General features: G+C 39.4%; 1 protein-coding gene across 4 annotated transcripts in view; it reads right to left on the bottom strand.

Moving 5' to 3' along the window:
* TTC23L (tetratricopeptide repeat domain 23 like) overlaps positions 1 to 13,204 on the bottom strand; it is a 59,335-nt gene that overhangs the window by 41,422 nt on the left and 4,709 nt on the right. For all 4 annotated transcript variants that reach the window (XM_079145762.1, XM_079145763.1, XM_079145760.1 and 1 more), the window contains exons 3-4: positions 11,168 to 11,354; positions 9,153 to 9,276 (exon numbers count right to left, since the gene is read on the bottom strand). In XM_079145762.1, the coding sequence (XP_079001888.1) occupies positions 9,153 to 9,276; positions 11,168 to 11,354 (311 nt within the window). The remainder of the gene's footprint in view (positions 1 to 9,152; positions 9,277 to 11,167; positions 11,355 to 13,204) is intronic.

Raw genomic sequence — 13,204 nt, forward strand, 5'->3', positions numbered from 1 at the left:
GATTCCTGGGCTTCACTTCAGTGGTTACAGTTTATAAGCACTGGGGTGAAAGCTATGAATTCACATTTATAAGAAGCAATAAAGTCTCAAGTGGTAACCAAGAATTTACATTGGTAACAACTCTCTTAGGTGATATTAATGCAGGCTGTCTGAGGTCCATACCTGGACAGACACTGATTTAGTAAAATCTTTATATAAGAAGTAGGACTTGTTTTTGAAAAGTGGATAGGATTTTGACTGATGATGAAGAGGAGGAGTTTCCACTTGGACTAAAAGCCTAAGACTACAAATGCAGAATAGGCAAATGTATGCCTCTGTGTGTGTGTGTGTGTATGTGTGTGTGTGTGTGCACGTGCGCGTGCGCATGCACACATGTGCACACATGTGTATGTGTATGAGGCTAAGGGGTTGTGAGAGTGTTACAGAAGGTAGTAAGAAGACCAGGCTGACTGAAGGACAACTTTTAATTTAAAGATATACAAAGTACACACTGCATATGTAAAATGAAGTCTTAGATACTAGTGTATTTATACTGCTATAACAGAATATGCAGGACTGAGTAACTTATAAAGAACAGAAACTTGTTTCTCAAAGTTCTAACGTTGGGAAGATCACGATCAAGGTAGTGGTCTCTAGTTACTGGGCTCTCTTGCCATATCCTCAGAAGGTGAGAGAGAAAAAAGGGCTGAATGCTACCTGAAGCCTCTTTTACAGGGACCTTAATCCCATTCTTGAAGAAGGCACTCTCATGGTCTAATCCCCTCTTCATGGTCCACCTCTTAATACTATCATATCGTACACCTGAATTTTAGAGGGGACATGTCTATACCACAGAGGATGCCAAGATGAAGAGGTTAAGTATGATTCTTCGATCTACAGGTCTTGAGAAAGAAAGCAGCAACTAGTAGATCACAGAAAACTCTGCCTCGGACATAATAAGATGGAATTTCTATTTTACAAACGAAGACAATAAATTGGTAAACTGTGAATCTTTTAATCAAACTGGCTGGTTTCCACAACCAAGTGGGCCCTTGGGAGTGTGTCATTAAGGACTGTAGCAATCAAATTCAGATGCTTCCCTGGGTCCTCAGGAGGAGTCAAGTGAACATGGAGAAGCAGTTACATCACACACATCAGCACAGAAGCACCCCTTCTGGGTTCTTGAATAGGAAGCAAAGCAACCAGCATTGAGAGAGTGGCTTTTAGGCAGTCCTTGGAGGGTTGCAAGCCTGCCTCCTCCCTGCCAGAGTGCCCAGGACTGGTGAAATATCAGGAGGAATACTTCCCTTTAAGCTCAGCAGCTGATTAACAATACAATTCCCTGACTCCACACTCTCCTGCCCCATACTGGGGTCCCTCTGATTAAAAAGCTGAGGTAGTGACCAATGTGGCTTAAGCAAACTAAACTGTATCTTGATTTAAAACTACTTGTTACAGTTTAAAGCAGGCCCTGAGGGAAATATCACTCCTTTCACCTTCTGATGATCTACTCTGGTCCTCCCAGTAGGAAGCACATACCCCTATGGGCATATTATAGGGTATGTGAGTAGAGGATGGAAATAAAAATTTATCTGCTATCTTTTTAATCTTATTCTTTTTTTCTATTTTTATAAATGTTTATAATATTACATGACATATCAATCAACACTGTTGTACATAATTTATAATAAATACACATACACAGAGTATTTGCTCAAACTGTATTAAGCGATGGGGAGCTAACTCACAAAAGACTGGAGACAACTACTCTAGACATGTTTTCCAACCTTTTTAAATATGAAAGAGTCCTATTTAAAAGAAGTTCACGTCTTCTCCACTCTGTGATAATAATTATTTTTATGAAAATTTATGACAAAAAGTACTATGAATTCATTATCAGTAACATTTTGGAATGAATTCATTTTTTATTAAGAACAAGAATACCCTTTTTTAATGTAAAAATAACACTCTGTATAGATATGTATTTATAGGACTTATTAATTCATCTAACTAGGGAGCATGCTACAGATTTGTGCTTTCTCCTACTCCAAGCCCTACATCTTCAATCTGGTATCTGCCCCTAGATAAAGTCTTTCTCCTTTATCTGCCCGCTCAGAACAAAGATACTATCCTTTCCTCTGTGCACTAATAATAACTGGAGAGGTTAAATTCAGAGTGGCAGCAAGGTCTGATTCCAGAGTCTAAGATGCAGGAATTACAAAGAAATGTTGATGGACTGGCAAAACGGGTCCAAAGATCACCCACTGAATACATTAATCATTTTGCTCTGGTCTGGGTTGGAATTCTATCACCAATGTTAACTATATGACTCAGGCCAGAGAGAATATGCTCAGAGATACCCAATCTTCGGAGGTTGCTACTGTTACCAGAAAACAGTCAGTTTTGGTCACTGTTTATATTTAAAAAGCTGCTGTGGCACAGTGATTAACACACCAAGTATTGAGTCAAACTTCCCAGATATAAATCCTGGCTTATCCACTTGGTAGTAATCATGTAGTCTTGAACAAGTTAGTCTGCCTATACCTTAATTTACCTACCTATAAAATGCAATGAAAATAATATCTATCTTGTAGAGCTGTTACAAGGATTAAGTTAATTCATAAAAAGAGATTAAGTAATGCCTGAATGAAATAAGGTTCAAGAAACCCTAGTCACTATTATTATTGTCAGGGTCCATTTCTCTTACAGAATAATTATTATGTTTTTCCTTACTAAAGACATTTTTGATAGTACGGCTTACAGAATCTCTGTGAAAAAGGCAGCATTCTCACAATGTTGCAGGTAGGTATTAAGCTCCCTCAGGGCTAGATTATGTGGTTTTTTAGCATTCTCTATTCTTTCTGTACCAGTTTTTTAGACAGTTCATAACTTATACTTCTTTTTCTGGATTTTTTAACACTTGTAACAAAGTTCTGAATGCCTGGAAAGTTCCCAGTAATAACAGGATAAGTGATTAATTTATTGCTTCATTAATAATAAGCAAAACAACAGGAAACTACTTGTCCATGTTACTGTATTCTCCTTCCTGAACATCTGAAAAGAGTTTACCACTGGGTGCCAACTGCCCTGGTGTTCTCTGCCTGCTCTTTCCTCAGCTGCTGTATCACCTCAGAGAACCCCAGTGGGGTGCCAAGAGTTCCACTGCCAGTACCCCTAAGCCTATCTCACCACAACAGTCATTTACATGCTGTGCTTTACAAAGACCTCATGTTCTCTTATGAACCCCATCCCATCAGTTGTTCCATTTTTAAAACCTTTAAACTCTCCAACCCAACTGGCTTCTTCCTCTCTGCCTAAAATCTTTCTTCATTCTCCTCCCCTTGTAAATAATCTTCCCTTGTCTTTTCTGCTCTTTCTAGTTTCCCTTTTATTTTTCCCTCCTTCCATTCCATATGTATTATATAGAATATGTAGTCCAGTCACTAGCCTTTGTTCCTTCTACAATTCTCTGGGATCTGGTTTCTGCTTCAACCACTATGGGAAACCTGTTCTCCTGGAGTCCCCTTTAAGACCTCCTCAGAAATAAATCTGAGAATTTGGATTCTTAGTCCCAAACCTTGCTGCAGCATCTGATACCCTTATTTGTTGGAGGTGGCAGTACTGCACCAACTTGGTCCTTTAGAAACCTTCTCTGACTCTTTAGAAACCTTTGCTGACTCTTTTGGTTCATTGTTCCCTTCCATTAATGTGCCCATTTTCCAAGTCTTTCAGTTTCTCCTGCTTCTCTCTTTGCCTCTCAGAGTTTAATCAAGTCCTGTAACTTCATGTTTGTCCTCCATGCTTGTCATTTCCATTCCCCTTTTCAGCTTTGTTCTTCAGCAGTCCTCCCACACTTAGGATTTTCTTTCTCTCATGTCTAGCAACTAGTAAAAACTTATTAGTGGGCTTCCCTATTGAAATTCAAAATCAATACATCAGAAATTAAACACAGGTTGGGTGCAATGGCACACACCTGTAATTCCAGCAGCTCAGGAGGCTGAGGCAGGAGGATCTCGAGTTCAAAGCCAGCCTTAGCAAAAGTGAGGCACTAAGCAACTTCAGTAAGATGCTGACTCTAAATAAAATACAAAATAGGGCTGGGTATGTGGCTCATTGGTCAAGTGCCCCTGAGTTCAATCCCTGGTTACCCAACCCCACCAAAAAAAACTAAACGCAACATTCCTCTTTGAGACTACCTTCTTTTATGACCTATTTATCTATGAAAATGACACCCTCAAGGGCCTAAAACTCCAGGGTCACCTTTGAGTATCACTTTTCTACAACTTTAAATTAAAAACCATCTCCTATCAATTCTTTCTTAAAATGACCATTTTGAATAAGTAATTGTTTCTATGGTTGAAAAGTTAAAATCACATGAAAAGGTAAACATTAAGAGGTGTCCCTCCCAGCCCTGTTCCTTTTCAGCCTAACCATCCTCTAAGTAAGTTTTTCATTTCATTCTTGTGTATCCTTCATTGCATCTTCTTATAAATATAATCATACACTCTCATTTCTCTCCCCTCTTTCTTATACAAAGAGTCATGCCGTAATACTGCTGCACTGTGCATTTCCTTTTCCCTAAAGTTGCATCCAGATCTTTCTCTAGAAGGGTACAGAGGTTCTTTGAACTCTTTTTAAAAACTGGAGATATCCCTTTGTGTGTATATACCACTTCACCATTGATGGACCCTTGGCCGTTTGCAATCTTTTACTCTACAAAAATGCTGCAAAGAATAATCTTATCCATATATTGCAAGTGTATATTTAAGAAAGATTTCTGGTTTAAAAAATAAACATATCCTTCCTTCATAGGTTCCCTGTCATTAGTCAAGTTTTAAACTTAGATGACTAAGACAGCTTTACTCTAGCTATCATTGCTAGATTAAATATCAAGCTACACTATTTGATATTTTCATCATCCTGAGGGAAAATCTCCAATAATCCTCCTGCATACCAAATAAATTTCAAATTCCTTCACCCCTTTTTACAATTGCACCGTGTTCTACCCAATGCACCCTCCTTTCTGGGTTCATCTTCCCAGCCCAAATCTTTTCCAGTATGCTACTTCCTGTTATCGAAAGAGACACTGCATGTTCCTTCCACATGCCTTTGCCCATGTCCTTCTCTTTGACCAGAACTCTCCCACTTTCTTCTACCACCCAAACATGATTCACTTTTTACAGTCCTTCTTGAATGCTACCTCCTTTCTGAATCTACTAATTCATTACCATCTTAGCAAAGAATAAGTTCACCCAATTTTTTCAAAGCCCTTTATTTAAACCAATTACACAACATTTACCTTAAAAATGCCTTCTATCATAGATCTGGAGTAGCTCATCTCCACAATAGGTCTAAGTTCTTTGAGGGTCTGTACATTTCCCCAAGTGTTCTTCATAATATTTCACATACATGCTGCTCACTACATCTTCATTGAAAGTGAAGAGAAATCAGCCTTTGGGCTTGACTCTCCATTCCAATTTTGTAAAAGGCTTAGAGGGAAATGAGGAATGCAGATCTGATGGCTGTAAAACGTGAGCATGTGCAGTGAGGCATCAACACACAGATGCATATGTCCCGCTTACACACGAAGCTGGCCCATACATTCTGTCCATTTTAAAGTAGTTACAGGATTAATGACAACAAAACTAAGTGGAACTCAGCAATAATTTTATCCCTCTGAAAGGTTTGCAATTTTCAGATCCTTATTTGTTTTATTCCATGCACCAGACATTAAAAAAAAAAAAAAAAAAAAGGCAGTAAGAAACTGGGTAAGAACTACTATGTAATAAAAAGCACTGAGCTATCCTCAAAGAAAGGTCACAATCATTATCTATTCTAGAACAATTCTAGGCTGGGTGTTAGAAACTCTGGGATCAAGCCCATGCATGGTCATACCATGTGAGCACTTCATTTAACCAGGAAGCTGTTTCTCCATCTAGAAAAATGAAAAACCTTCCTGTACAGGAAAATTTCTCCACTCTCCAACCTCTTATCCCAAATGGAGTTCTCAATTCATGTAGCAGAGAGAACAAGATATCCTCATCATCTTCTGTGACATGACCTGCTTACCTATTTTAACTTCGTTTAACTGAAAAAAACTCAAAGTCAGTTTGTAGCTGATCATAGAAAGGGTGGATTTCAGAAGATGCAGGCCAAGCTCCTTCCATGGGCCTACCATAGTAATCTCTACCCATACCAGAAGCAGTAGCAACTGGCCTTGTTTCAGTTTCAGATAAATCTCCCTTCCAAACACTTTCATCTCTGGTTTAAGTTTTCATGATCTCAGGTCTAAATCAGAGCAAAAGTCTCTTTGAATTTGGGATCTCCCAGGGTCCAAAGAGTGCTCCATTCCAAACTAAGTATCAATGACCTACCAATTGTCAACCCCACAGTTCTCTCCAACCTTTACCCTGTTTGACTCTCTCGACTACCTACAACTGCTGAAACCACACTGCACTTCCTTTCGAAATCCTGTTTTTTCCCTCAGCTTCCATGACAGTCCCTCCTGATTCTTATATTTCCTTTGCTCCTCTTTGGTTACCCATTCCTTCCTGTTCTCAGGTCTTATGCCCTCTTCCCCTCTCATTCTATACACATTTTGATCAAAATTATCTGCTCCTAAGGTCTCAACTTGCTCCCTAATCCTTCCCAAACTAACATCTCTGAGCTCCAGATCCACTTTTCAGTAATCTACTGAATACCAGCCTGTCTGACACCAAACCCAGCAGCTTCTTTCCCTTCCTCTATCAACCTGCTCTTCATTTTTATATTTTTTATTTTATTTTTTATATTTATTTATTTAGGTGCTAGGAATCAAACCTGAGCCTTAAGCTTGTTAAGCATGTATTCTATCATGCAGCTTTATACCCTCAGTTCCTGGTCTTCATCTTTAACTCCATTTCAACTAATGATCAGATCATACTACTTCAACCCTTCATGTCCTTCCCACTCCATATTGAATTGATCATTAAATGTCATTGATCCTACATTTTAAGTTATCTCATTTGTATTTTAACTGCCATGGTCAATGCCGTAATTTATTTTCCTCTGGACAGGATAATGGTCTAACTGGTCTTCAGCTCCACTTTCTCCATCAGTCTAACCTGAAGTTTCTCATTCTACAATACAAGTTTGATTACTTTACATCATCACTTCATGTCTCATAATAACTCCTCAAACACCTTAATATCTGGGCCCAAATTACCTTTTCAGTTTCACTTCTAGTCATAACCTGTCTGTTCTAAGATATCTTCTGTTCTAACCTGAATCATTGAGTCTGGATAGAACCTCCAATGTTCTGTGTAAGGAGTTTCCCAGAATGCTCTCTCTCAGCTCCCACTCTTCGGATCTATACGTGCAGGGCCAACTTTATATATTATACCATTCTCCTCAAGATCTACTTGGACCTACACTCATTCTTCAAAGACAGAATATCACCTTCTCTCTGCAACCTTCCCTGCCCTTACTCAATGGTAAAACCAATGATTAATATCCCCTGGAACTTTGTTTCCACCACTATTGTGAGGTCCTATTATGAGACCCCGTAAGCTCTCAGGGAGCAGGACTATGTATCCCCAGCACCTAGCACAGGGCCACCAGGCTTGTAAAAGGAGTTCTAAAAATGTCAGAGTGGTACCCTTACCATTAAGGTAGCACTTTAAAAATATATACATTTTTAGTTGTAGATGGACACAATACTTTCATTTTATTTATTTATCTTTTTAGGTGGTGCTGAGGATCGAATGCTGGGCCTCACACGTGCTAGGCAAGCACTCTACCACTGAGCCACAATCCCAGCCCAAGGCAGCATTTTTGAGGGAATCAGTCTGAAGGGAACACAGAGATCCAAATAAGGAGGGATGAAGCCCCATTAGGAGATTTTATTTTGTTGAGGGCCTTCCTTGTATCCCTCAAATCCCACAGACAGACTGCTACCTGCTCTTCTAGTAAGTGAAGAATCCCTCCTTTGGGTACATAACAGATGTTCTAATATGGCCCGTGACTCACAGCACTGCTGTTCCCAAACACTTGTGAACTTATCACATCAATGAATCTAAAGTTGAATTAAAAACAAATGAAGGTAAAAGGGCCTAAGGATCCCTGAGAAGGAAAACAATTGTTGAGATTAGTACCTGAGAAGTGAATTCAATTTTAACTTTAGCCAGCGTTTTTGATTTCTGTCATCTAGGATCATTACAGCCCAGGTATATTGGTTCCCCTTCCTTTTAAGTCATCAAATTTCTCAAGTCCTGAAATCACTAAGGTTAGGCTCCATTTCAGACTGATGTTTGAGAGGCACTAGAAAGTCACAGGCTGGCAATTCATTTCTATCAAGCAATAATGTGCTGATACATATTGTATACAAGGATCTATTCTGGATTGAGAACTGGTCCATGCCCTCAAGAGGCTTCTATTTCAGAGGTAGGAGCATTTAAACAAAAGTACTTATGATTAAAACACAGTGAATTCCACCGAAGTAAAAACAGTCCATGCAGGAAGACTGGTTGATCAAGCGGCAGGGATCAACTGGCCATGACCATAGTTCTAGAAATGGGTTCTTGCCTCAATTAGTCTGTCAACAAATATTTATGAAACTTCTACTCTAAAGTATCTACCTTCATGGAGCTTTCCTTTGGGTTCCAGTTTCAGTACATGAACTCCATCTTCTACACGTATACCACAGTACCTTCCAGAAACACCACTTCTGTAGGATGAGGGCCCTGACTTTCTCTAAGCTCAATCTTCTAAGAACTTGAATTCAAGTTTTAGAATTCAAGTCCTATTACTGGGTCTGCTTCCCTGGTGCTGGGGGTACACATATTTTCCTGAATTTTCCCTATTAATCTGTGGTTGAAACCTGATACTATCCTTTGTCCACTGTGTCTTGTTTATAAACTAAGGATAATAACAGTAACTCCCTTCAAGATATATTATAAAAACTAAATAAAACTACCTTAGAACATGCCAAATACTCAATAACTATCATTTCCATTGTTACATTTTTTACTAATACTTGCTGTCTGCCTTATCCATGGACTCTCATTTCTCTTGATGAGGTGTGAGTTGGGAACTGGAAGGTGCCCTCCCAGTCATTCCCCTACCCAAGGAGTTGTGTGTGGTTCAATCTGCCTTCATAAGCTGGCCCACCCAGATCCAGCTGAGGAAACAAGTACCTCTCAGTACCAGGTAGCCATAAGCCAGGTTGGTTAAAGCTTGTGCACATCTCCAGTGTTCTTCTCCAAAAACAATTCGAGAAAGGATGACACATCGAATCAGCTCCTTGTTTGCTTGGATAGTCTGCAATGAGCAAAAAGTCATTGGGCTTTCGGGAAAGGAGGAAAATCTCTAGCACATCACTTGAAGAAAGGTTATTCCTCATGTTCAATTGCTGCATGCCCATGGCACAGAGGAGATTCACATTCAATATTTGTTGAAGGGGGGAGAAAAGAGCCCCTCTGCCACTGTGGAGCTGATGGGCAGAGCTCCAGAAGGCACAGAACTATACCTTCAAGTCATGTGTTCAGTGACTTTACAAACACAATCATCTATTGGCTGCACCATTCAACAGAGTCAGGCGTTTATTTCCTGGTGAAATGAAAATAGCACTACAAGGAATAAAAAGCCCAGAATTTCAGCTGTGTTCTAATGTTTACCAATTGTGTTGTTTTGGGATAGATCAGCGTGGTCCTAATTTTCTTTTCTGAGATTTAGAAACTAATACTATCTACCTTAGAGAGGTATAGTTAAAAAAAAAAAAAAAAAATCAGTGTCTAAGTGATCCAAACTTGTTAAGCACTATATAAATGTAACCCACTTAAGAAGTAATGTATGAGTATGGTAGCACTTCATGCAAGTCCAAGGACTACTTCTTCATGATCCCTGTACCCACAACCTAACCTAATGCTTCAACTGCTTCCTGCTCAAATACACAGGTACAGGAAGTGGTAGAGGGACACTTCCCTTGATGCTTGAAAAACATCCATTCAGTCAGCATTTTTGAGAGTTCACCATTGGCTGACCATTGAAAATATTAAGTTCCATTTTGAGGAAAAGGCATAACACCATTAAAGAAAAAAATCACAGAAATGGGACTCCAAAGCTTTGAGTTCTTCCCTGACTCTGGACAGTCTGTATTCATCCCCACACTCTGTGTCCAAGGTACAACCAACATGGACTTAAGAGTTCACCCTGATACTGCTGCTATTGCTGGTGGTACCACCTTGCTCTTCTGGTTGGTCTATGAGTTCTGAGTTGGGTTAATTTAACTCCTAAGATCTAAATCTCTGTCATTACCAAACTGGCTAAGGGGTTTTCAAGCCTCCAAAGCTCACACTTGGAATCCAAGGCTAGAGAAATGTTTTTTCTAGCCTAGATGTGTGACATACTAATGGGTCCAGACAGGATAGCCTTTTACAAGGTCTCCAGATATGGAGGTAAGCTTAGAGGTATCCATCTAAAGAGGTATCAACTCCTATCATGTGCTTCTGAGGTGCCCCTCAGCCCTTATCTGCAAGAGAACACATGACCTGGAATTGACAGGAAGTCAGTATATGAACTCTGTTGATAAATCAGGCTCTGGAAGCAAGTTGATGTCTGTATTCTAATAATGAGAGTCAATGTGTTGCTGTCTCAGGATCCAGGGTTTTGAACACTCTTGTTTACACACTCACTCAAAGATCCTAGATCCCAACCTACTGACCATCAGAAATGCATACCTAGACTCTTTGATCTCATGTTTCTAGTTTTTTGGGTTTTTTATATCTTCACTGTAACTATGAGCATCCTACCCATATCCTTACCAGGCCTCAACCTAAACTTCTGCCTGGCTATCCTTGTTCTTAGCCTCCTGTGTTGATATTCTGGTCTTCTAGTAGTTTCCCAGTGATGCCATCCTGAAACCTTCCAGGAGAAATTTTTAAAACTAATTAATCAAACTTAATCCTATGGCAATAGGAAGAAGCAAATTACTTTTTAGTTTAAAACTAGGAGCACAAATGCTCCAGGGAGGAATAGATGGTGAACCACGTGGCAAACTGGGTTGGCTACTCAACTGTGCTCTGCTTTTCCTCCCATTTTCAAAGAAACGTAGCCCTTCACCCTACTTTGTGTGCTTCATTCTGCAGTGAATGCAGAGTTCCTCCAATCAAGGTCATCTTTTTATGTGGATAAAGAAAATTTTTTGTCTTACCATTTTTTCTTTAATAAGCTGAGTTATTTTCTTCTGGGACTGAACTAGTTTCTCTTTGGGAAGAGACATATAGTCGGTGATTGCTTCCTCTTCCTGAACTGCAGTGTCTTCTTCACTCTCTTCAGACCCATAAGTGGGATACACTTCATCTGTCTGCTGTTGCGTTGGGATCGGGGTTTGCTGTGACCTGTGGGTGTGAGAGACAAAGAGTCAGGATTTTCAAAAAAGAAAAAATTGAAGGCTACAGTTCTCCCAACTGGAGGATAAGGACATGCTTTCTAAACTAAACTTGAAGGAATAAAGATAGGTGGTAAACTCATGTCACCCTCAAAGTCCAGCATCTAGAATAACAATGTGATGGTTCAAATTAAACACATTTGGCAAACTGGTCACCTGCATTAGAGTAACAGCTCTGCTGCTCATTTACCACATGACCCTGAGAAAGCTAGCACTTAATCTGCTTCTCTGTAACGTGAGGTTAACATGAATACCTACCTGATGAAATTAGAGAATTAAATGAGGTAATACTCATAATGACATCACAATGACTGGCATTTAGTAAGTGCTCCTTTAACATAAACTACTACTGTTATAATTAGCACCACAATTTATTTTTCCTTATCTACAAAATGAGCATATTGAATTAGAATATCTCAAAGATCTTGAAATTCTGATTTGAACTACAACAGAAAATGAATATAATGAAATAAGGGATGGAGAACTAACATTTTGAGGTTACATTTTGTATGTCTATGTCCATTTTTATTTATGTCAGAAGCTTCAATGCATACTGGCTAATTAAGCAAAGAGAATTGTTTTAGTCAGCTATTTCACTGCTGTGACTAAAAGATCTGATCAAGAATTAAAGAAGAGGAAAAGTTTGAGGGCTCATAGTTTCAGAGGTCTTAGTCCATAGAAGGCCGGCTCCATTTCTCAGGGCTCGAGGGGAGGCAGAGCATCATGGTGGAAGAGTAGAAGAGTGTGGTAGAGGGAAGCAACTCACATCATCAGGAAGCAGAGAGATATGGAGAGTCTTTACTCTCCAGATACAAAATATATACCCCAAACCACACCCCAATTCCAGTCTCCTCCAGCCACACCCTACGACTTCAGTTACCGTTCAGTTAATCCCTTACACTGATTGGGTTAAGATTCTTACAACCCGATCATTTCTCTTCTGAACCTTCTTACATTGTTTCGCACATGAGCTATTGGGGGACACCTCATATCCAAACCATAATAAGGATGAATCCCAGCAGGGTAAGGGAAGGAACTCAACACTGGGTCAAATGCATAGTCAGAAGAGAACTGGCTCTCTCAGTTGTGTTAGAACTAAACATGGAGAGAAAGAGCTGAATTGACTCTCTCTCTCTCTCTCTCTCTCTCTCTCTCTCTCTCACACACACACACACACACACACACATATATTTCACATAGGATATAGATCTGTGACTTTAATGCTGATAATAATTGTGAAGGGGTAACTGGATTTATAAAGATAGTCACGGAAGTAATCCTATACAATGAAAGAGAAACAGAATTCTGAGATCTTAAGTGTAATAACAATTATGTTTCCCCATAGAAACAATCTTTATATTCACAGTAGCTTTTAAAAAGTCCAGTCACTACAAAGTTTTAAAATTAAAATGTATCTTTCTTTTAAACTGATAAAGTAACATATGTTTACATATGTTTACATTTTTTTAAAAAGGGGGGAAATTCAGAAAAGTATGAGGGGAAAAAAATGTCAAGTGAATCTTTTACATCATTTGAGAGATGATACATTAACATCCGGAGTCCTATTCCAAATGACCTATCCATGCAGGTGTGCCAAGATGAGTGGGCAGGAGAGTGACATTTCTTCAGGCCAAGCCTAGGCAGGACCCCTTTCTTCCCAGAGATAAGTATGCTTTGAGTAGACAAAAGCCAGGGAATACTGGTAATATGATATGAGCAGAGGTGTTAAACTCTCCTTCTTAGAAAAGGGCTGGGGATGAGGCTCAGTGGCTAAGTGCCCCTGAGTTCAATGCCTGGTAC

Source organism: Sciurus vulgaris (assembly GCF_902686455.1).
Source record: "Sciurus vulgaris genome assembly, chromosome: 6".
Taxonomy (NCBI): domain Eukaryota; kingdom Metazoa; phylum Chordata; class Mammalia; order Rodentia; family Sciuridae; genus Sciurus; species Sciurus vulgaris.